This window comes from Borostomias antarcticus (genome assembly GCF_949987555.1).
Source record: "Borostomias antarcticus genome assembly, chromosome: 8".
Taxonomy (NCBI): Eukaryota; Metazoa; Chordata; class Actinopteri; order Stomiiformes; family Stomiidae; genus Borostomias; species Borostomias antarcticus.
Window position 1 is genome coordinate 30379526 of NC_140241.1, and position 24318 is coordinate 30403843.

The 24318-nt window shown below is 49.3% G+C and overlaps 1 protein-coding gene across 1 annotated transcript in view; it reads right to left on the reverse strand.

Annotated features, from left to right (window-relative positions):
- Nucleotides 1-24318, reverse strand: part of pam (peptidylglycine alpha-amidating monooxygenase) — a 67961-nt gene that overhangs the window by 19085 nt on the left and 24558 nt on the right. The window contains exons 7-14 of the mRNA XM_084441781.1: nt 22114-22197; nt 19297-19345; nt 17626-17693; nt 16602-16682; nt 16345-16421; nt 12151-12254; nt 9731-9924; nt 9269-9331 (exon numbers count right to left, since the gene is read on the reverse strand). Of these exons, the coding sequence (XP_084297907.1) occupies nt 9269-9331; nt 9731-9924; nt 12151-12254; nt 16345-16421; nt 16602-16682; nt 17626-17693; nt 19297-19345; nt 22114-22197 (720 nt within the window). The remainder of the gene's footprint in view (nt 1-9268; nt 9332-9730; nt 9925-12150; nt 12255-16344; nt 16422-16601; nt 16683-17625; nt 17694-19296; nt 19346-22113; nt 22198-24318) is intronic.

The following is a 24318-nucleotide window of genomic DNA, read 5'->3' on the forward strand; positions in this document are numbered from 1 at the left end:
TCTAGCTGGTGGAACTTGTGCACCCTGTCCCTCACCAGCACGGCGTCCGCCCTGTCCCCGAAACCTAGCCAGGGACTGGGCCAGCCCAGGTCCTTCTTTTGCATTATGCTATCGATCTGAGCCACCAGCTCCGCCTGGGCCCGCTGCGCCCCCCCAGGGTTATACTTATGCACGTGGACTACGTCCTCGCTCTCGCCTAGCAGCCGGGACAGAAGGGCATAGAAGTCACCTGCACAGAGAGAAACAAAAGGGAGGAAAGCAAAGAGAGGGGAGAAAGGAGAGAAAGAAAAGACGGGCGGTGTGAGAACAGCTGCGCAGGGAGGGAGGAGGAGAGGAGGGGGGAGGAGGAGGAGAGGAGGGGGAGGAGGAGGAGGGGGGAGGAGGAGGAGGAGGAGGGAGGAGGAGGAGAGGAGGGGGAGGAGGAGGAGGGGGGAGGAGGAGGAGGAGGAGGGAGGAGGAGGAGAGGAGGGAGGAGGAGGAGGAAAGGAGGGGGGAGGAGGAGAGGAGGGGGGAGGAGGAGAGGAGGGAGGAGGAGGAGGAGAGGAGGAGGAGGAGGGAGGAGGGGAGGAGAGGAGGGGGGAGGAGGAGGAGAGGAGGGGGGAGGAGGGAGGAGGAGGAGGAGGAGGAGAGGAGGGAGGAGGAGGGGAGAAGAGGTAGGAGGAGGAGGAGAGGAGGGGAGGAGGGAGGAAGAGGAGGAGAGGAGGGGGGAGGAGGAGGAGGAGGAGAGGAGGGGGGACGAGGAGGAGAGGAGGGGGGAGGAGGAGGAGAGGAGGGGGGAGGAGGAGAGGAGGGGGGAGAAGGAGAGGAGGGGGGAGGAGGAGGGAGTGCACGGCGTGAGGAGAGAGATGCCGCACAGCTGGGAAAAACGTTACCTGAACAGAGTGAAAAAGTATCATGCAGGATGTTGCCTGAAAACACGCTAAACTCCTGATCTGTGACATTCTTTTATGCGTAACACCAGATTCTGTGTTTGTGTGGCATTTATCTCAAAGGACTACGAGGGCAGCAACCCACACATCACAAATGATTCTGTTCTGATGCATTTTCGCAGGTTTGGCCTCTACGAACCTGGAATCTAGGCCAGATATAAATCATTCACTGAGCTGGCCAACAGGTTTCTGGCAGCTTGTGTTCTGATTCCATAATGCTGGGCGGTCATTCGTTGCATTAGCTAGCACGACGCGTCGTGAGTGTCAGGGAACCTGTTGTGATTCAGGAGAAGCCCTGTGCATTCTGGGAAGTGCTACATCTGCAGCAGTGTGTAATCAATCTCGCAGCGTGAAAAGGTCAGATCTTAAAGCAAAAAACAGCCTTTGCATCAAAATACCCAAAAAGACAATGGGAATGCGTCCTCTGCAGATAAAACACTGAAAGAGGAGGCTTCCATAATAATAATAAGCTTCCATACATTTTAACAGGCTACCACTTCAGTACTGATAAAGAATAGCTTGCTGTCCTAACTGAAACCGTTAAATTTTCCTGTTCTGTTACGTCATTTGTCTATATTCCCAACTGAAGACAGTTAAAGAACGAACGCCTGTCAACGCGAGCGACAGGAGTAGAATAGGAACAGGGCGAGCGTCAAAAGGGCAGTTAAAACGTCGCGCCGCTTCGCGCTGCGTCGCTCGCGTCCAGTTAGGACACAACAACAGAAAACAAAGCAATGGAACGCATTTTGTCGCTGACGCTCGCTGGCGTCGTGTGTAGTTAGGACACGGTGTAAGGCTACTGTAGCATCAGAAAGACACACTGTCATTGTTGTCTCATTGCCTTTATCATTCAACAGTTGTGTTTTAAGAGAGACTGCCTCAAATTGCTGTCATCTCAAATAAGCACTTAGGGACAGATGTAGGAACATGTTAGTGGCCGTTTGAGGTGTGATTTTGTTGCAACGTGCGTCTATAAGCATGGCGTGGTCTGTATGAACAGACCGCACGTGGCTGAAACCGCATTCTGCCTGCCGCAGGAGTGCAAAAGGGCAACTTTGCGCTTGTCCTACTCATGTATTCATGGGAGGGTTGAGGGAAATATAGGAGTTTCAAGTCGAGCAAAACAAAGGAGATCCAGTTACGCAAGGAGAGACTGATTACGTATTCCATCATATATTTATAATATAATATATATTTATATCATATTTTTTGCTTCCCTCTGGAATATGTAGAGGTGGGTCTAATGCCCACCTCCCTTGTTCTCTATAAAGTGCATTGTGTTGCCTCTGGGTATGAAATGCGCTATACAAATAAAGCTTTGATTGATTGATTGATTGATTATATGTCCAGTATGAAAGCTGAGCAAGACGAAGTCAGGAGACGTGCGTTATATTGACCCAATATGTCCATTTTATTAGCATAATGCTTTAAGGTCACATTTTAGAGCGTTATGCATCAGAGAAAATCATTTTGTCAGAATACAAGACTGGACTTTGCTGAGGCACATTTGAGTAAGGGTTATCATCCAAGTTATTATCTGTGCGACCTGTATCATAATATATACTAGACTGTATATTCAAATTTTAGTGCAAACTCTTTTTGAATTGATTCAAAATAAAACTTCTGATTCTTGAGATTACACGACTTTATGAATAATAACTGCCGTTCCTGCGATGCTGTATGGAGCATGCTAACATGCTAATGGCTCACCTAGTTCATCAAATTGGTTGCTACATAAACTGTCACATTACATAAACCCCAGAACAGAAACATTCATTCACTACTGAGCTGGACTGCATGAATGCAAGAAACCCAACATGAGGTAAGTCATTATTTTATTGACACACACTCCATTTCCTCTCCAATACAGACCATCTCAAACATCCTCTTTCTACTGTGGTGCTGATGACACGCCGCCTGACACAGATCAAGAGCTAATTCACTATTTTAACACGCCTAGTTAGCCTGGGTAAAATGAAGAGGCGCAGCGTGAACATCCCGCAGACTGGCCTCAGCTGTAGACTGACCTTAGCAGCAGACTGACCTTACAGACTGACCTTAGCAGCAGACTGGCCCTAGCAGCAGACTGGCCCTAGCCGCAGACTGGCCTTACAGACTGACCTTAGCAGCAGACTGGCCTTAGCAGCAGACTGACCCTAGCAGCAGACTGACCGTAGCAGCAGACTGACCTTAGCAGCAGACTGACCTTAGCAGCAGACTGGCCCTAGCAGCAGACTGGCCCTAGCAGCAGACCGGCCTTAGCAGCAGACTGGCCTTACAGACTAGCCTTAGCAGCAGACTGGCCCTAGCCGCTCTTTACGCTGCGCATGTTACGCTTGGAGGGCGGCGGCGTTCCCACGGCGATTACGCCATCAGACGCAGGGCTTGTGGGTACGCCCCCGACCAAGGCGCTGTTTATGATACGCTCACAAACGTGTGTATACATCTGCCCCCTAGTCTATCTTTATAGGCAATAACCACACACACACACACACACACACACACACACACACACACACACACACACACACACACACACACTAACTGTTGAGCTCCACCCATTGTGATATATGAGCGGTAGCAGCTCCTTATTTATTGGGCCCATCCATCAGCGACGGGCCCAGCAAACACACACACACACACACACACACACACACACACACACAACAGCACATCAGCGACGGGCCCAGCAAACACACACACACAACAGCAGGAGCCCTGAATGACAGCCACCGAATCTGTGTCCTAATAACAGCAAAGGCAAATATAGCCAGCGATTTATCAACCTGTCTCTATCTGGGAGCGCGGTGGAGAACGGCCCCCGATAAGAGGCTCAGGTTCTCCCAGTGATGGAGAGAGGGAGAGAAAGGTGTGTGTGTGTGGCGGGGGGGAGAGAGAGGCAGAGAGAGGTGTGTGTGTGTGTGTGTGGCAGGGGGGAAGAGAGGGAGAGAGAGAGGTGTGTGTGTTTGTGTGTGTGTGTGGCGGGGGGGAAGAGAGGGGGGGGGGGGGGGGGATAGAGAGGGACAGAGTGAAAGAAAAATGAGTGTCAGAGGGGGCCGAGAAGAGAAAGTGAGCTGAGACAGATACAGATGAGAGGGAAGCAGGGAGGGAGGGAGACAGGTCTGGATGAGGGGGAAGCAGGGTGGGAGACAGGTCTGGATGAGGGGAGCAGGGAGGGAGGGAGACAGGTCTGGATGAGGGGGAAGCAGGGTGGGAGACAGGTCTGGATGAGGGGAGCAGGGAGGGAGACAGGTCTGGATGAGGGGAGCAGGGAGGGAGGGAGACAGGTCTGGATGAGGGGAGCAGGGAGGGAGACAGGTCTGGATGAGGGGAGCAGGGTGGGAGACAGACAGGTCTGGATGAGGGGAGCAGGGAGGGAGGGAGACAGGTCTGGATGAGGGGAGCAGGGAGGGAGGGAGACAGGTCTGGATGAGGGGAGCAGGGTGGGAGAGAGACAGGTCTGGATGAGGGGAGCAGGGTGGGAGACAGACAGGTCTGGATGAGGGAAGCAGGGTGGGAGAGAGACAGGTCTGGATGAGGAGAGCAGGGAGGGAGACAGACAGGTCTGGATGAGGGGAGCAGGGTGGGAGAGAGACAGGTCTGGATGAGGGGAGCAGGGTGGGAGAGAGACAGGTCTGGATGAGGGGAGCAGGGTGGGAGAGAGACAGGTCTGGATGAGGGAAGCAGGGAGGGAGAGAGACAGGTCTGGATGAGGGGAGCAGGGTGGGAGAGAGACAGGTCTGGATGAGGGGAGCAGGGTGGATGAGGGGAGCAGGGTGGATGAGGGGAGCAGGGTGGGAGACAGACAGGTCTGGATGAGGGGAGCAGGGTGGGAGAGAGACAGGTCTGGATGAGAGGAGCAGGGTGGATGAGGGGGAAGCAGGGTGGGAGAGAGACAGGTCTGGATGAGGGGAGCAGGGTGGGAGAGAGACAGGTCTGGATGAGAGGAGCAGGGAGGGAGGGAGACAGACAGGTCTGGATGAGGGGAGCAGGGTGGATGAGGGAAGCAGGGTGGGAGAGAGACAGGTCTGGATGAGGAGCAGGAGGCTACAGACGTTTCAACAGCCAGATGTAGAGGGAGGAGCCGAGGCGGCGACGCCCTCATTAACAACTCCAGTAGAAATGGTGGCGAGGGCCCAGATGTGATAACGGCAGCAGCACTGTGAGCGTATCTGATAGAGATGCTTTGCCCCGATGCTGATGGTTTTTATCAGACACGTTTGTACTTCTGCCCAAGAATTTCTTGCGAAGAGGGATATAAAAATCACTCCGTCTTAAGACAAAGCTAGTCAAACGGCATTTCAAGGGCCCACTATGAAGCGTACTCACTTCGCTGCTGCCTCAAGTGCGTGTTTCGATAACAACTGTGAAGGGAAGGGGGCGGGGTCAGTGCATGATTGACAGCCCATTCAGTCAATGAAGCCGTCTCTCTCACTGGCTGTTGTGGTCTGGCTCTCAATGGCAGGAACCATGGCAACAGGGTTAAGCCATTTGTCATGGAGAAGATAGGCAAGCAGAGCTGTTTACCTTCATGGCTCACTGGACAGACCTAGCGGGATACGCCACACATTATTGCCTGCCTCAAATTGGGCTTTAGTAGGTCAGCCCTGTCAAAAATACAAGCGTTCCCACAAAGTGATAAAGTCGTCGTACAACAAATCTAGTGTTGAAGTCTACTAAAGCTGAAGTCTACTAAAGCCATTCTAGATGTACAGTACCTGAAGCAAAAAGCATATAAAAATAATGTAAAAAACAAAACAAAAAATACAAGTTTCTAAGAAATGGCATTGACAAGCACCAAGAACATTTGGCGTTACACATTTTGATAGAAATATACAGTAGATTATGCTGCAGATTGATTTATGGCTTTTAAGGAACGGTATGCTTGTTTGCACAAGGTCTGTTGAAACATTATCCCGGACTTGCAAAACAGCTTTTCTCCACATATGCAACAGCCAAGCCATTATTCCACTTCTGACACTACATTTATATTCTCTGATTAGAACTCAATAGGCTTCTTTGAGAGACATAAATATGAGTCCATTTTTATATACAAGGTCACATTTAAGATACTCGCATAAAAGAGGTGTTCCTTCCTGCATTCAGGTTAGACGATGACTCACGTTGCGCTTTTGTTTGTGTGTGTAAACCAGGGAGGAGGATGAGGTGTGGATGATGAGGTGTGGATGATGAGGTGTGTAAACCAGGAAGGAGGATGAGGTGTGGATGATGAGGTGTGTAAACCAGGGAGGATGATGTGAATAAACCAGGGAGGATGATTAAACCAGGGAGGATGAGGTGTGTAAACCAGGGAGGATGAGGTGTATAAACCAGGGAGGATGATTAAACCAGGGAGGATGATGATGGGGTGTGTGGGCGAAGGCTGGTTGTTGTAGAGATCAGGCAGAGTTTACAGCATCTTCAGTTCTACATTTTTGGCAGTTTCCCTACAAAATCAGCGCTGAACAACAAATTACAACAGCACAAAACAACAACAAGGAATTCCGATGCCTTGGGTGTAATGTGTTCAGACGCCCCAGCGTGTAATCCATCCCGGATGCGGTGGAGAACCTGGCAGCGTTATCACCCGTGTTCACGGGGAGGAATGTGCTCTGGCACGCCGGCTCATGTTTCAGACGGGACCGGGCTAATAGCTGGCAGACTGTGGGAGGCTGAGCTAGCGTGACCTTGTGTACTTGTGTACAGCATGATGTCATTGTGGCACAGAGGGGGCCGATCGTGGGCAGGAAATGATGCGCGGACGAGATCCTGGAAGGGAGGGAATCGAACTGCTGCTTCATGGAGGGAGACCGGTGCGACGAGCGCAATCTGGCGTCTTAAATACCTGAGAGGCGTCTGATTGGCCGCCGCCTAGCCTTCAGTCACACCTCATTTAAGAAGGGCACCAGCCCAGTACAGTAGGACCAGTACAGTAGGACCTGGTACAGCCCAGTACAGTAGGACCTGGTACAGCCCAGTACAGTAGGACCAGGTAAGGCCCAGTACAGTAGGACCTGGTACAGCCCAGTACAGTAGGACCAGGTAAAGCCCAGTACAGTAGGACCTGGTACAGTAGGACCTGGTACAGCCCAGTACAGTAGGACCAGTACAGTAGGACCTGGTACAGCCCAGTACAGTAGGTACAGTAGGACCTGGTCCAGCCCAGATATGCAGCTCGTCGGGAGACTTATTCCTGTTAGACTGCTTGAGCAGGTCTGGTCGATGGCTTATTACACATGAGCTCCGTGTGGTACATCAGTATATGAGGTTAATACACTGAATCACTAGAGTATTGTTGACTTTAATGGTGACAAATAACTGCTCTTTTCCCTGACAATACATCCATTACTGCTCTTTTCCCTGACGATACCTCCATTACTGCCAGACAAACCATGACCGCTTCTTCCAGCAGCACTCTCAAGTCCTTGTGTGGCGATGCTCACTCTCTCTCCCCAGTCATTCAGACTAAGCACATCTGAACTGTTTGCTCTTGCGAGGGCGCTGAGCTCCCGGGATATTAAGAGGGGTTAGCGCTCGCCTCACAGCACCTGTGAGGGACGGGGCGGCCGTCCTGTAGTCCTCGCCCAGGTGGACGGAGGACAAGCCTGTCCCCGTGGACACCGACACATCCTCCTCTCTTCCACTGCCTCCTGTCCTGGGGAGCTGATTAGTGAGTGTGCAGGATGTAATGAGGTGGTGTATTCCAGCGCTCCCAGCTGGGAAGTGGCATCCAATCAGGTGGCAGGATGAAAGCCCCCCCCCCCCGGATCCTGGGATGCTCTCCGGAACAAAACAAACACACCCACAGAGAACGGAAGAGTACAAGGGTGTCGGAAGATCAAAGACGACCGCAGGCATCCGATCTAAAAACAGGATGTGACACGTATAGCGCTCTTCATCCTCACCCTTCATCACCTCTCCCACTAGAAAGGTTCACAATGATTCTGTCACGCGTGTGGGACCCGAGTGTCCCAGTCAAAATGGCTGACTCCATTTTATGTAGCTGATAAGTAAGTAGAGTACGTGGTGTAGGTTTATGAAATGTTCTTGTTGCTGCTCTTTGATTAATATTAATAATGGAATCAAAATGGAGAGCGCATCGTCTCCCAGAGTCATCGCGCGCCAACAGCACGGACAAGGTGCGAGATGAGGTGAACATTTCCATGGTAACCAACGCAGGGCTTAGATTAACCAATCCCTGTGTATCGCCGGCGGTGTTGGAAGCGGCCTCCTCCTCCCCCTTCCGCTGCTCACACACCAAACTGTCAAACAGACGACGACAAGGTGCCGACGGGATAAAAGGGAACAAAGAAATTCACCTTGGACCTAATCCATCCATCCAGCGCGGCGGAATGATAATCCTTTCAGACACTTCAAGTGTTCCATTCCTCGGCCGACGGAAACGTTCTCTTATCTACTCCCCCCGCTCCTCATCTGCAGTTGTTGTGTCTTGTAGGTTTTCATTTCATACTGTTCCTTCAGTGCCTCTACCGTCAGCATGGTGACCCTTCCCAGTCCAGCGTTTACATCTGCGTGAGCCTACAGTACGCCGCCGTGTTCACTGTGCTTAACGTGGGACGGCAGTAGCCTGTCAAGGGAAGTACTCCCACACGCAAAAACCACTGGAGATGGTGGGAGTGATCAGGATGGTCTCATGAATGTGAGCTGGTTAGATCAGGATGGTCTCATGAATGTGAGCTGGTTAGATCAGGATGGTCTCATGAATGTGAGCTGGTTAGATCAGGATGGTCTCATGAATGTGAGCTGGTTAGATCAGGATGGTCTCATGAATGTGAGCTCTCTGGATCAGGATGGTCTCATGAATGTGAGCTCTCTGGATCAGGATGGTCTCATGAATGTGAGCTCTCTGGATCAGGATGGTCTCATGAATGTGAGCTCTCTGGATCAGGATGGTCTCTGGATCAGGATGGTCTCATGATGCCAGGACTGTAGCACTTGAATTATTTCATTTTCTCATGTGCATACAGTACCTGAATCAAATTACAATTTGACCTACTCCACCCTCCTGCAACAAGTGCTTCTGCTATCAGGTACCCACTCACTGTTTCCAGAGATAACTGTGTGTGTGTGTGTGTGTGTGTGTGTGTGTGTGTGTGTGTGTGTGTGTGTGTGTGTGTGTGTGTGTGTGTGTGTGTGTGTGAGCGCAGGACTTTGTATACAAAGACACAAACTAAACATAACATTTGATTGAATCCAGCCTTTTGATTTGTATTGTGTGTGTGTGTGTGTGTTTGCATGCATGTGTGTGTGTGTGTTTGCATGTGTGTGCGTGTGTGTGTGTTTGGAATATGACTCCTCATTAGTCATGGCTAACTCACCCTGATCCAGCACCTCCTCGTCGGCTCTCTTGGGCTCCACCAGCGTCCTGTCGTCTTGGTGATCTGTGGACGTGGAGCGACAGGCAAAGTTGAGTGAGAAAGACTCTTTTTGTCTCCAAAATACTGAATCCAAAATAAAGAGCTGTGACAACCTGCAAAGCTTGTGACATTCTAAGACCAAGGAGAGGGAGTCAAAATCCTTTTAAACACAAAACCGATATGAAATGTGAAGTAAAACTTTAGTCTTCTATTTCCAAGCACAATAGTGAAACAGCAAAGTACCATTTGAGTATGAAAACCAAAACCAGCGATGTTCATTTTGCACTTCGAAAGAAATATCACCAAAAATGTATTTTTTGATGGTTTCTCTGCATATTGCTGAACCGGATGGGACACTGCGTTGTCTACCTGTTGCATGGTGCATGTGCATCATCATCATCATCATCATCATCATCATTCTACCTGTTGCATGGTGCATGTGCATCATGTTCATCACGCTGTCCGCGCTGACAGGAATGGGAACGTTTGCCTCGGCCGGAATGTGCCGGAACAGCTCCTTAGGGCCGTCCTTCATACACTCCTGGAAAGGGATGGCATGCTTGCTCTCCATGTAGTACATGATGTAGAAGTTGCACATCTCGTCGTCTGAGGTACCTCTGTGGGGGAAAATAATGTGGGTGAAAGTGTCAAGGAGTGACAAAATGGCGGCATGTCAACAAATGTTTCGAAACTCACAACATGACTCAGGATGAAGGAAGTGAAAGTAGCAGAGGAAGGAGGAGGGGAAAACACGCACTTTCGAAATTCTAAAGTAGCAGAAGGGGAAAACACGCACTTTCGAAATTCTAAACAAACCCGCACAACGTGAACGGGACGCTCTTGCGAAGTCTGATGCCAAAAGCAACACCTTTATAAGGCAACGCTCTTCTTCTTTTTCTCCTAAGGAAGCCATTTTAATAATGTCTTTGTCGGAGGGGAAGAGGGTGGAGAGGGGAGGGGAGGGTGTGCGGGGGCGAGACACTTCCTGGGAGATGCGTCAGTGCACCCTCCACCACTCTCTCTCCCTCTCTCTCTCTCCTTCACTCGCCATGGCAACAGGAATGACGCGGCAGACACGCAAACCGCACAAGCGCGCACACACACACACACACACACAGGAGAGGGGCCACTCAAACAGGAAATCATGAAGAATGCAAGTTCCCAGGAGACAACCAGGGAACCGGCCGAGTCTCTGTGCTCGACAATGCTTTCACCACCCACACACACACACACACACACACACACACACACAAACACACACACACACACCCTCTCTGACAGATGTACATGGTACATCAGGCACAGGCACCAGTGGCCGAGGGAGCGGAGAGAAAGAGGTGACGAGGGGAAGAGAGGAGAGGACAGAGAGAGAGAGAGAGAGAGAGAGAGAGAGCGAGAGAGGGAGAGAGAGGGAGAGGGGGAGAGAGAGAGAGAGAAGGAGGAGAGAGAGAGAGAGAGAGAGAGAGAGAGGGAGAGGGAGAGGGGGAGAGAGAGAGAAGGAGAGGGAGAGAGAGAGAGAGAGAGAGAGAGAGAGAGAGAGAGAGAGAGAGAGAGAGAGAGAGATAAGGAGAGAGAGAGAGAGAAGGAGAAGGAGAGAGATAAGGAGAAGGAGAGAGAGAGAGAGAGAGAGAGAGAGAGAGAGAAGGAGAGAGAGAGGGAGAGAGAGAGAGAGAGAAGGAGAAGGAGAGAGATAAGGAGAAGGAGAGAGAGAGAGAGAGAGAGAGAGAGAGAGAGAGAGAGAGAAGGAGAGAGAGAGGGAGAGAGAGAGAGAGAGAGAGAGAGAGGACAGTGGGGCAGACTCTGTGAAAAGCAGCAGAGCGCCAGAGCAGTGATGTATAGCTTAAAACCCAACGCCATGCAAACAGCCTGCATACAGAACCGTAGCTCCTCCAACACTAACCCCTTAGTTTACAGGGGAACAAGAGGAACGGACATTATTTAAAAAAAAAAAAAAAAATTATATATAAAAAACCCAGAGGATATTATATGGGTGCCAGTATGAGCATGACCCACGGAAGCATTATCCCAGAAACCTACCCTATATATGTTAGTAATCCCAGGAACTTACCCTATATATGTTAGTTATCCCAGGAACTTACCCTATATATGTTAGTTATCCCAGGAACTTACCCTATATATGTTAGTTATCCCAGGAACTTACCCTATATATGTTAGTTATCCCAGGAACTTACCCTATATATGTTAGTTATCTCAGGAACTTACCCTATATATGTTAGTTATCCCAGGAACTTACCCTATATATGTTAGTTATCCCAGGAACTTACCCTATATATGTTAGTTATCCCAGGAACTTACCCTATATATGTTAGTTATCCCAGGAACTTACCCTATATATGTTAGTTATCCCAGGAACTTACCCTATATATGTTAGTTATCCCAGGAACTTACCCTATATATGTTAGTTATCCCAGAAACTAACCCTATATATGTTAGTTATCCCAGGAACTTACCCTATATATGTTAGTTATCCCAGGAACTTACCCTATATATGTTAGTTATCCCAGAAACTTACCCTATATATGTTAGTTATCCCAGGAACTTACCCTATATATGTTAGTTATCCCAGGAACTTACCCTATATATGTTAGTTATCCCAGGAACTTACCCTATATATGTTAGTTATCCCAGGAACTTACCCTATATATGTTAGTTATCCCAGGAACTTACCCTATATATGTTAGTTATCCCAGAAACTTACCCTATATATGTTAGTTATCCCAGGAACTTACCCTATATATGTTAGTTATCCCAGGAACTTACCCTATATATGTTAGTTATCCCAGGAACTTACCCTATATATGTTAGTTATCCCAGGAACTTACCCTATATATGTTTTCGAGGTCCTTCCTTCCCCGGTAAACACGCATCGTGCAGCAATTGTGTCTCCGTACTTGATTTCCACACCCTTGTTAGCTGCGTAGAAAGCCTACAACACACACACAGACAGACACACACACACACACACACACACACACACACACACACACACAACAGAATAATGAGATGACAACAGAATTCTGAAAGAGAAAACAATTTCTTGAAAGGTGCATGAATGTCCCTGAGGGTCCGCTGATAGGCGACGGGTAGTTGTGAAGAAATAGATGTTGCTTCTGTTTTTAGCGCTTTTTTCTGTAGGAGAGAAATGTGCCGTGACACCCTGAAGGCCGACTCTGCGTATGAATCGCGCGTGTCACCAACAAAACATGCAAACTAAGAAAATACATCCCAACCTAGCATCAATAGTGCTGAAGGAATGACTTCAAGCTATAGGACACATCATTTGTTCAGGTCTTATGACAAAAACAAGCTAGTGAGTACAGATTGTTTATAATAAAGACAAGCCTAATCTAGATGTTTTTAGTTATGCTTTTAAATGTATGGTATTATAAATTATTGTAGATAATCTTTTAACGAGCCTACTTCTAACTGTGGCTGTATATTAATATGCCTCCTACAGTCTTAGGACAACCAAAGGACTTGAGGACAACAGAAGTATTTTATTAAGCCTGTTCCATAAACGCATAATAAAAAGGCTCTTTTCCCAGTTGGATGTTCGGTGCGTTTAACAATGCTGACAGAGAGTAAGAGGGTGAGATGAAACTGCTCCCAGACCTATAAATACGTATCGCTGGGACTAAGCAATGATCCCGCCTCATGAATCCTGTTTGGTAAACAACAGTGGGGAGGTGCTGCTTGAAATAACGCAGGCCGAGCGAGGGCTGCTGGGAAACTAATGTGGAGAGACACCAGTGCTTCCAGGCGTGTTCAGCTGAAGTCTGTGTAGTACAAAGCTAGTTTAGCGTTATGCACAAGAGATTTGTTCATAACGAATATACCGACGGCTCGTTGGCAGTTATTCCAGTTCCACTAGAGCGGCGTTCTGCCGTGCTCATCCAGCTCAGCCCGTTTCTCCCCCGCACCCCCTCTGAGGGAACATGGTTCCACACCCCCTCTGAGGGAACATCGTCCCACACCCCCTCTGAGGGAACATCGTCCCACACCCCCTCTGAGGGAACATGGTTCCACACCCCCTCTGAGGGAACACTTTTCCACACCCCCTCTGAGGGAACATGGTTCCACACCCCCTCTGAGGGAACATTGTTCCACACCCCCTCTGAGGGAACATGGTTCCACACCCCCTCTGAGGGAACATGGTTCCACACCCCCTCTGAAGGAACATGGTTCCACACCCCCTCTGAAGGAACATGGTTCCACACCCCCTCTGAGGGAACATGGTCCCACACCCCCTCTGAGGGAACCTTGTTCCACACCCCCTCTGAGGGAACACTGTCCCACACCCCCTCTGAGGGAACACTGTTCCACACCCCCTCTGAGGGAACACTGTTCCACACCGCTCCCTAAACGCTCCTACACTCCGTTCTGCTCCTCTACTCCCAAAGACAGATACATTATGTGGCATTTAGCATAATGAATGCTGATATTTAATGCTTAATATATATTCAAGACTGTGCGTTCGGTGAGTAGAGTGCAGCTATGCATGGATGAGTCAAACGCAGCCTGGGATAAAACCAGGCAATGTAACTGGCAACAAGATGTAAAGACAGGGAAGCCAGGAAATATATAAGATTTGCAGGCCTCTTTGGCATAAGGGTATATCCAAAAACACAATGACATCAACAACAAATGATCCATTTGCTTTTCTAACAAAGTTTCCAGGACAAACGATACTTGTGAAAGGCTCGCGGACGGCTGCGCGGACCACGTCGCTCCATTACACATCAGGAGGCGCCTGACCTTCTCCGACCTGTGGCGCGTCCGGCGACGTGCGCCCGAGATAAGGGTCCCCTCGGAACCACGGGACGACGGAGCGAGCGCAGGCGGGGCGATGTCATCCAGCGCATATAGCCTGACACAGAAGGGTCATATTACCTTTCATACGCCTGCCATAGAAGGGTCATTACCATGCATATAGGCTGCCACAGAAGACTGGACCTAGCCAGGCACCACCGTCACTGCCGGACCAGGAAGAAGAGCCGTCCCCAGGGCAGGAAACAGAGATATTTCTATCTGAGTCTCCATCTCGCTATACTGGCCTTTTTTTATTTATTTTTTTGCATGAGTCACTCTTCAATGATGGCGTCACCGTGGAAACAGGATGATAGCCCAGGTCAATGTAGGGGTGGTCAATGTGGGGTAAAGTACTTTGTTATGCTACTTAATTGGTCTACAATATTATTTTATAACTTACATAAATATAGATTAGATAATATTCCTGAATGCAGGTCATTGTGGGTTAAATACATAAACTGAGGAAGAAATTCTATTGATATCATACTGTAACCCTATATATGAAATCTATTTGAGAGTTTCTCATCTGAATCCAGTTTACAGGTTATGTCATCTAAACAATTTCAATTCAACCACTCAGATACTGAGGTGATTGTCATGAACTAATCTGGTTAGCTAGCGCTACGTGTGACTGCACAGAACTCTGACTTTACGATGCTTTTCAATCCAACCCAGGATCCAATATCACCAGAAATCCATATATGGGCGTAGGTTTTGGTAGGAAAGCAAAAACAAACGCTCATAGTTACTCATCCTAGAAATCTGGTTAACACGTGTGACTGGACATGGATTTCTAATCTCATAAAACCTGCAGCCAAGGTGGGTGAGAGAGAGAGAGAGAGAGAGGAGGAGAGAGAGGGGGGGGGAGAGGGAGGGGGGAGAGAGGGAGAGAGAGAGAGAGAGAGGGAGAGAGAGAGAGAGAGGGAGAGAGAGAGAGAGAGAGAGAGAGAGGGGGGGGGAGGGAGAGAGGGAGGGGGGAGAGAGGGAGAGAGAGAGAGAGAGAGAGAGAGAGAGGAGGAGAGAGAGAGAGAGAGAGAGAGAGAGAGAGAGAGGAGAGAGACAGAGAGGAGGAGAGAGAGAGAGAGAGAGAGAGAGAGAGAGAGAGAGAGAGAGAGAGAATGCCCTGAAGCAGATGGAGTCAACCATCCGTGGATATTACCGGTGACTACATGACCAGCAAATACTGCATCCCGTCCTCTCGAAAAATACACGCTCAATTAATCATGCGCGTGTGTGTGTGTGTGTGTGTGTGAGATGTCGATGCATGACAACAATCGCCTACACCCCACCGCCAGCCCCGAACCCGACTCCAGACAGACTCCTCGGCATGGCTGGGAGGGGAGGCAGCGACTCTGGCTCGTTAAGCTGCTGTTGGAATGACAGCGCGAGCGACGCTCTTTGTTTTGATAATCTGTCTAATGTTCTTACTCTGGGCCTGAGGCAACACAGAGCTGCCCAGACCTCTCTCCTGAGACCGGGAAGGGACTGCACACGCGGGCGGGCGTGTGTACGTGTGCACAGAGGGACACACACACACACACACACACACACACAAGCACACTCACAAGCACACTCACAAGCACACACACACACAGAGCTGCCCAGACCTCTCTCCTGAGACCGGGAACGGACTGCACACGCGGGCGGGCGTGTGTACGTGTGCACAGAGGGACGCACAGAGGGACACACACACACACACACACACACACACACACACACACACACACTGGAAACAAGAGGGATGGAGGGAGGGATAGATGGATGGAAAGAGGACACAGTGCTCTATCTATCCACACACACACACACACACACAACCCATGGATCATCTAAATATGACCTAAAACGGCTGCAGTCACAAACACACAGTAATTATAGTTTGGGCCAAAAGCAAAGTCTGACTGAGCTGGTTAAGCAGGGAGACACAGAAAGGCTCAGAGTCGGGTTGAACGTCGTCTTACTCAGAAGATTTCACCATAAGCTGCATCATGTTGTCACAGTGTGGATTGTTTGTTATGTAGAAATGAACAGCCGTCATCATCAGGTTTTAGTGTCTGTGTCAATGGTTGGTAATGCATGTGTGGGCAGGCCAGTGAGTGACCGATGCGTTGCCCATGTTCTCATGAGCTCAAGCCATCTATTTCTGTAGAGTCATGGTCTATTTCAGGTGAAATGTCCGCAATGTCAAACACGGCACACAGCGGACATACCTGTGGTAACTGCGGGGACTGCCGTCCAATCAGAGTCCACTCCCCTTCTCGAATCCTGTATCCACTGACAACCTGACCTGTGACAGACACAATATAGCGTGACAAACGCAATAACTTGCATCATTCCGGACATTTCTAAACGCTTAGAAAAGGAAGTAAGGCTGCTTGGATGCAGAACTGACACGAGCAGATCATCATGATCATCATGTCTGATCTAAGCGTCTCAGAGTTCAGCTCTATACTGATGTGAAACTTACCCAGATGGTGTGTGTGGGTCCGGAAGGCAAAAGGGTAGATGGGATATGAATCATACTCGCAAGCGACGTCTGCGTTGGTAACTGGGGAGGAGATTCAGAACACGCTTAGGAGACCACCACTCATCTACTTACATGGACCCTTAAATGCATCAGCACACTGAAGCCAGGATATTAGTAAAGAACAGCTCTTTACAAAAGAACAAGACAACGAGGGGGGGGGGGGCTGGGGGGGGGGCACACCGCTGTTTCTCGCTAAACGGCCAGAAGTTGACGTCTCGCGGATGTGTACACAGCTGATGAGACTCGGTGGGGGCGAGAGGGGGGGGGTCTGAGACTGCTTCGCGGTTACGCCAACGGAACAAACACGTGACAACAGAACCCGACGGCCACCTCCTCTCTGGCTCCGTGACAAAACAAATACGTTTGTGCAAATGGGCCGAGCGGGGAGAAGCGGCGAGCTCTCCAGAGTGATACATTCGCTCGCTACGATCCCCCCGCCGGCTGTGATTAGGACACCGGAGAGGAAGTCGATAGTGGCGATCGAACGCAGGCCGTGCGGCGCCGTGCGCCTGATACTGCAATAAGGAGAGAGGGGAGGAGGGGACAGCCTGGTCCTGAGAGGGGGGAGGAGGGGGGAGGAGGGGGGAGGAGGGGACAGCCTGGTCCTGAGAGGGGGGAGGAGGGGGGAGGAGGGGGGGAGAGCCTGGTCCTGAGAGGGGGGAGGAGGGGACAGCCTGGTCCTGAGAGGGGGGAGGAGGGGGGAGGAGGGGACAGCCTGGTCCTGAGAGGGGGGAGGAGGGGGGAGGAGGGGACAGCCTGGTCCTGAGAGGGGGGAGGAGGGGGGAGGAGGGGGGGAGAGCCTGGTCCTGAGAGGGGGGAGGAGGGGGGAGGAGGGGACAGCCTGGTCCTGAGAGGGGGGAGGAGGGGGGAGGAGGGGGGGAGAGCCTGGTCCTGAGAGGGGGGAGGAGGGGACAGCCTGGTCCTGAGAGGGGGGAGGAGGGGAGAGGGGTAGAGTGATACATACCTCTGCTTCCTGGAGAGATGACAGTGTTCACAGACATCATCAGGTACATGCCAGCAATGAAGGGCTGTCTGTGGGGAGGAAACACACACACACACACACACACACACACACACACACACACACACGCACACACACGCGCACACACGCGCACACACACACACACACACACACACACGAGCACACACGCGCGCACACATACACACACGCACGCACACACACGCACACACAGGAACAGAGTTATAGACAGTGCAGTCATCATTATGAGTAGGGCCGGTGGGGAGTTTCCTGGCTATGTCGTCTAACCAGGAAATAGCCCAGAAAACTAGGGTCAGGGTTAGGGCGGCTGGGCCCTTCTCGCTGGCTAATTTTCCTGGGAAGGAGGAAACTCCTGGTTCTAATTCGGTGACTCTGCGGTTTTACTCAAAACACAAACAAAAGGAAGGATGTCTGGCACTCTCTAAACATTTGAAAACACATAAATAACCCCCCCTCTTCCTCTTCGCTCCCTCACACCAATAACCCCCCCTCTTCCTCTTCGCTCCCTCACACAAATAAACACAAATAAACCCCCCTCTTCCTCTTTGCTCCCTCACACACATGAATCTCGCTAAGTTGTGGGCACATCCTGTCCACCTGGGTGTTAATCCCTGGTTTGAGAGAACCACATCCTGTCCACCTGGGTGTTAATCCCTGGTTTGAGAGAACCACATCCTGTCCACCTGGGTGTTAATCCCTGGTTTGAGAGAACCACATCCTGTCCACCTGGGTGTTAATCCCTGGTTTGAGAGAACCACATCCTGTCCACCTGGGTGTTCATCCCTGGTTTGAGAGAACCACAGTGAAGCTGCAGTGGGCAGCGCCGGGGTTTATGGGTCAGACCGCCTCGTAACATCGGAAAACGGGAAGGAACAGGTTCTGTAGGCTACTAGGGTGCCTGGCCTCCAGCACACACACACACGCGCAGACACACACACACGCGCAGACACACTCACACACACACACACAGCCCTAGACAGAGGATCGAATCTCGCTCCTGGCAGTCCCATCTCTCCCTCTCTCTCTCTGCCTTCATCCTAGCTGAATAACGTCATTCCATTAGCCTCGACATTCTGCTCCCGCTCTACCTCCGTCTTAGGACACACACACACACACACACACACACACACACACACACACACACACACACACACACGGAGTGGTAGAAGGTAGGAGAGTGGAGAAAGGGCCCATTCAGCAGTATGTGACGTGTGACATGAATATGGAGAGAGAGTCTGTCACCTGCCACTTACTCCACCACTCCCCTGACGGAGGGTGACACCAGACAGCCCTCGGCAGAGACACCGGCATCTAACTCCGCCCAACCACCCGTTGCTATAACGACCCCCCCTTCCTCGCCATTCTGGTCATGAATATTCTACTCACTACGTATATTTTTCTCATTTACTGCTTGGCGAGGCAGTTATGACTCACTGTCACGGCCTGCTGTTTGATGGATGTTTGTAAGCTCGTTCAAAGGTGTTCCAATTTTTATTTATTGTAGATATTCATATAAATTGACAGCCTTCGCTGTCATAGACCTAAGTTGTTCCAATACATTTGGAGCTCATTCAACTCAACACATCGATGCAAGTTTGAAGACACTAAATACTAATACTAAATACTAATACTTACGGTTTGGTAGTCATTCTTAAGGTCAGTCCAGAGCAGTCTTTATGGTGGTCTGTGAACAAAACAACATTTCATTTCTTTAGCCACTGACACCCTCTCGACTGTTTAGAAAGGAGATACACTTCAGTTCTGGTGAGTATTAGTACACTGACTACCTACGTTAAATGCAATTATTCTAAGTCTCTTTGGATAAAAACATCAGATACTGTAAATGGCTAACTAATGTTACGTTAACTAATCAAGCAAAAGCTGCTTCACTGCTTCACGTTATGGAGCCTCTTCTCATGTGCAGGTGTCTCATGTCTAGAGCACGTGTGCTAATGCATTGTTCAATTACAGCATTGTCTATCTCAGCACACGGGGGACAAGTCCCTTAATTGGAGGTTTTCCCCAGAATAAATCAATTATTCCTCCTGATTACTTCAGTGTCTCAAATTGCCGCAGTTCCGTCGTTTTCCTTGGATTCCATCAAAAACCAATTGTTATGCGTCACACGTTCCAAGCTACAACTTCCACCTTGTGTATAATTACAGTACGTCAATATAATTCATGTAATAATAATCAAGAAAGAAGACGCAGAGACAGGAGGAAACGGGAGTGTTTGAGGGGGTTCTGGGAAGAGTCCAGCTCCAGTGTGGTTAACACCGTCTGGCTACACTGACAAAATAAATAAACACAACTCCCGCACTTTTCTTGTGTAGGCCATTTTGTACGCCGTGCTTCTGTGTGTACCTGTCTGCTCTCGACAATGAGCTGCATAGTGACAGCTGTGCTCAATCGTGAATGGATTCCTGAACGCAAGGTCACCACCACAGGGTAGAGATAAGTTGGGAGGTCACGATAAGCGACTGTCACATTTGTCGGGAGTAGCTTAAAAGAGATAAGACTTCTCAGCTGTGCCACATGCCTCTAAACTGTGTGTTTGACACTGGACATGCGCTCAAACTAGCGCACGTGTCCGACCTAGAAAACAAACAACCGAGGACAGGAAGTGATCATAGTTCCTAATCATCGGACCGCAGGGGAGCGCAGCGTCAAACAGAGCTTGGCTCTGGAGGAGCTATTTGTCTACAGACTGGATTTGCTGGCCGATGTCCACATCACGTCCCACTGTTTGTGCTTCGAGTCACATTGGAATGCTGCGAACACAACACTTCTCCTGGAAAGGCCTGTTTTGTTAAGTCAACTATTGTGTAGCTGTCCCACTTTGCCCGGGGGAGAGAGAGACATTCTATCAAGCTGGTTACAATACACTCCTTCAATGCATAATCAATGGGGTCATGGACAAAGAGCTCCCCGACACAAAAAAACACACACACACACACACAGGCCTGCGCACACACACGCAGGCCTGCGCACACACACACACAGGCCTGCGCACACACACACAGGCCTGCGCACACACACACAGGCCTGCGCACACAGTTCTCTCCCTGTGAGGAAAAAGCCATCACAGTGAAAGTTCCACATAACAAAGCTTTTGTATTGAGTGTATTGGGAGTTCACTCATTGCTGTGGTGAGAGAACAATAGCGTTTGACGTGGTAGTAATTAAAGCTACTGCATGGTGAGGGTGCTTGGGTATAAACACAATAAGGGACTGCTAAATATGAATGAATTGTTCATAATAATGGGGCTAATGTACTGAACAATTATTATTGGTATAATACTGTTGCATAGAAAATTACATGAAATGGTCCATATTGAGTAGAACATTAACCCCCATGTGTCACAGTGCAGGGGTCAGAGTGCAGGGGTCAGACCGGGGTTCCTGGAAGCGCCGCAGCACTTTTTGCACTTGCAGGAAGATGTCGGTGTTAAGATCTGTTTGTGTTAAGATCTGCGTGTGTTAAGATCTGTTAAGATCTGCTTGTGTTAAGATCTGTTTGTGTTAAGATCTGTTAAGATCTGCTTGTGTTAAGATCTGCTTGTGTTAAGATCTGTTTGTGTTAAGATCTGCTTGTGTTAAGATCTGTTTGTGTTAAGATCTGTTAAGATCTGCTTGTGTTAAGATCTGTTTGTGTTAAGATCTGTTAAGATCTGCTTGTGTTAAGATCTGTTTGTGTTAAGATCTGCTTGTGTTAAGATCTGTTTGTGTTAAGATCTGCTTGTGTTAAGATCTGCTTGTGTTAAGATCTGTTTGTGTTAAGATCTGTTAAGATCTGTTTGTGTTAAGATCTGTTAAGATCTGTTTGTGTTAAGATCTGCTTGTGTTAAGATCTGTTAAGATCTGCTTGTGTTAAGATATGTTTGTGTTAAGATCTGTTTGTGTTAAGATCTGTTTGTGTTAAGATCTGTTAAGATCTGTTTGTGTTAAGATCTGTTTGTGTTAAGATCTGTTTGTGTTAAGATCTGTTTGTGTTAAGATCTGCTTGTGTTAAGATCTGTTTGTGTTAAGATCTGTTAAGATCTGTTTGTGTTAAGATCTGTTAAGATCTGTTTGTGTTAAGATCTGTTAAGATCTGTTTGTGTTAAGATCTGTTTGTGTTAAGATCTGCTTGTGTTAAGATCTGTTTGTGTTAAGATCTGCTTGTGTTAAGATCTGTTTGTGTTAAGATCTGTTAAGATCTGTTTGTGTTAAGATCTGTTAAGATCTGTTTGTGTTAAGATCTGCTTGTGTTAAGATCTGCTTGTGTTAAGATCTGCTTGTGTTAAGATCTGTGTGTTAAGATCTGTTAAGATCTGTTTGTGTTAAGATCTGTTTGTGTTAAGACACGTTTGGATCGATATCGGTGTCACACGGCTTTCAGAAGCTGCTCACTGAACGCGCTTAAGCGGAGCTGGACACTAAGAAGCCCCCAATCAATCCGTCATCACTGACCTCTGAAACCACTGACGTCCCCATAGTGGATCTGCAACACGAAATACGATATCCTGGATCTCCCGCCCACTTTGAACCCCACATCTGAGGGCAGAGGAGATGGGAGGGAGAGGGAGAGGGAGAGAGAGGGAGAGGGAGAGAAGATGGATATTGAGATTGAGAGAGAGAGAATGAAAAAGAGAGGCACAAAGAAGAGAGCTCTTTTGAGGCTCTTTATTGGGACATCCTCACAATAAACACACTTTAGAACCACAAAATTATAATCTTAAAAACAAAGCACACCCTCCCACACACACACACACACACACACACACACACACACACACACACACACACACACACACACACAGTACTCATATTCATTAATGTTACACCACACAGATCAGCAGCACGATTACAAACATGTAGACCATCCGCCTCAACAGTACAAACCACCCATCCCGGACACCACACCCTTTCAACATTTAGACCATCCACCTCAACAATACAGATCACCCACTCCAGACACCACACCCTTTCAACAAACATTTAGACCATCCGCCTCCACAGTACAAACCACCACATCTTTTCAATTCAAAAAATATGCTAAAGGTGTCTGCACAGTGCACACTGCCCCAACCAACACCAACCAACACTGGATTTGTGTGTCCGATGGATCCGTTAGCCCACTGCGTCACCAGGTTCCTGTGATACAACTTAGCTTGGCCAAACAGAACATTTAGGAACACACACTTTGTCCAGGAACACACACTTTGCCCAGGAACACACACTTTGTCCAGGAACACACACTTTGCCCAGGGACACACACTTTGCCCAGGAACACACACTTTGCCCAGGGACACACACTTTGCCCAGGAACACACACTCTGCCCAGGGACACACACTTTGCCCAGGGACACACACTTTGCCCAGGAACACACACTTTGCCCAGGAACACACACTTTGCCCAGGAACACACACTTTGCCCAGGAACACACACTTTGCCCAGGAACACACACTTTGCCCTCTCCCTGTGTGAGTATTTGGGACCCAAGATAAACAAATCCAATGAGAAGTTAATCCTCAACCTTGTACTTACCAGCTGCAAGAGACCGGAGAGAGAGAGAGAGAGAGAGAGAGAGAGAGACCGGAGAGAGAGAGAGAGAGAGAGAGAGAGAGAGAGAGGGAGAGAGAGAGAGAGAGAGAGAGAGCGAGAGAGAGAACATGGTGAGTGGAGAGAGAGAGAGAGAGAAGTGAGAGAGAGAGAGAGAGAGAGAGAGAGAGAGAGAGAGAGAGAGAGAGAGAGAGAGAGAGAGAGAGAGAGAGAGAGAGAGAGAGAGAGAGACAGAGAGAGAGAACATGGTGAGTGGAGAGTGCGGAACCAACTAGAACCTCTGGGGTTGGTTGAGATGCATCGATAAGGAGAGAGCAATTACACAACGTCAGGCTAAGGCCTGTAGATCTCTCTCTCTAGGGGCTGAGAGACTAACGGCCTGTAGATCTCCCTCTCTAGGGGGTGAGAGACTAAAGGCCTGTAGATCTCTCTCTCAAGGGGCTGAGAGACTACAGACCTGTAGATCTCTCTCTCTAGGGGGCTGAGAGACTAAAGGCCTGTAGATCTCCCTCTCTAGGGGGCTGAGAGACTACAGACCTGTACATCTCCCTCTCTAGGGGCTGAGAGACTAACGGCCTGTAGATCTCTCTCTCTAAGGGGTGAGAGACTAAAGACCTGTAGATCTCTCTCTCTAGGGGGCTGAGAGACTAACGGCCTGTAGATCTCTCTCTCTAGGGGGCTGAGAGACTAAAGACCTGTAGATCTCTCTCTCTAGGGGCTGAGAGACTAAAGGCCTGTAGATCTCCCTCTCTAAGGGGTGAGAGACTAAAGGCCTGTAGATCTCTCTCTCTAGGGGCTGAGAGACTAACGGCCTGTAGATCTCCCTCTCTAGGGGGCTGAGAGACTAAAGGCCTGTAGATCTCTCTCTCTAGGGGGCTGAGAGACTAAAGACCGGTAGATCTCCCTCTCTAGGGGGCTGAGAGACTAAAGGCCTGTAGATCTCTCTCTCTAGGGGGCTGAGAGACTAACGGCCTGTAGATCTCCCTCTCTAGGGGGCTGAGAGACTAGAGGCCTGTAGATCTCCCTCTCTAGGGGGCTGAGAGACTAAAGACCTGTAGATCTCTCTCTCTAGGGGGTGAGAGACTAACGGCCTGTAGATCTCCCTCTCTAGG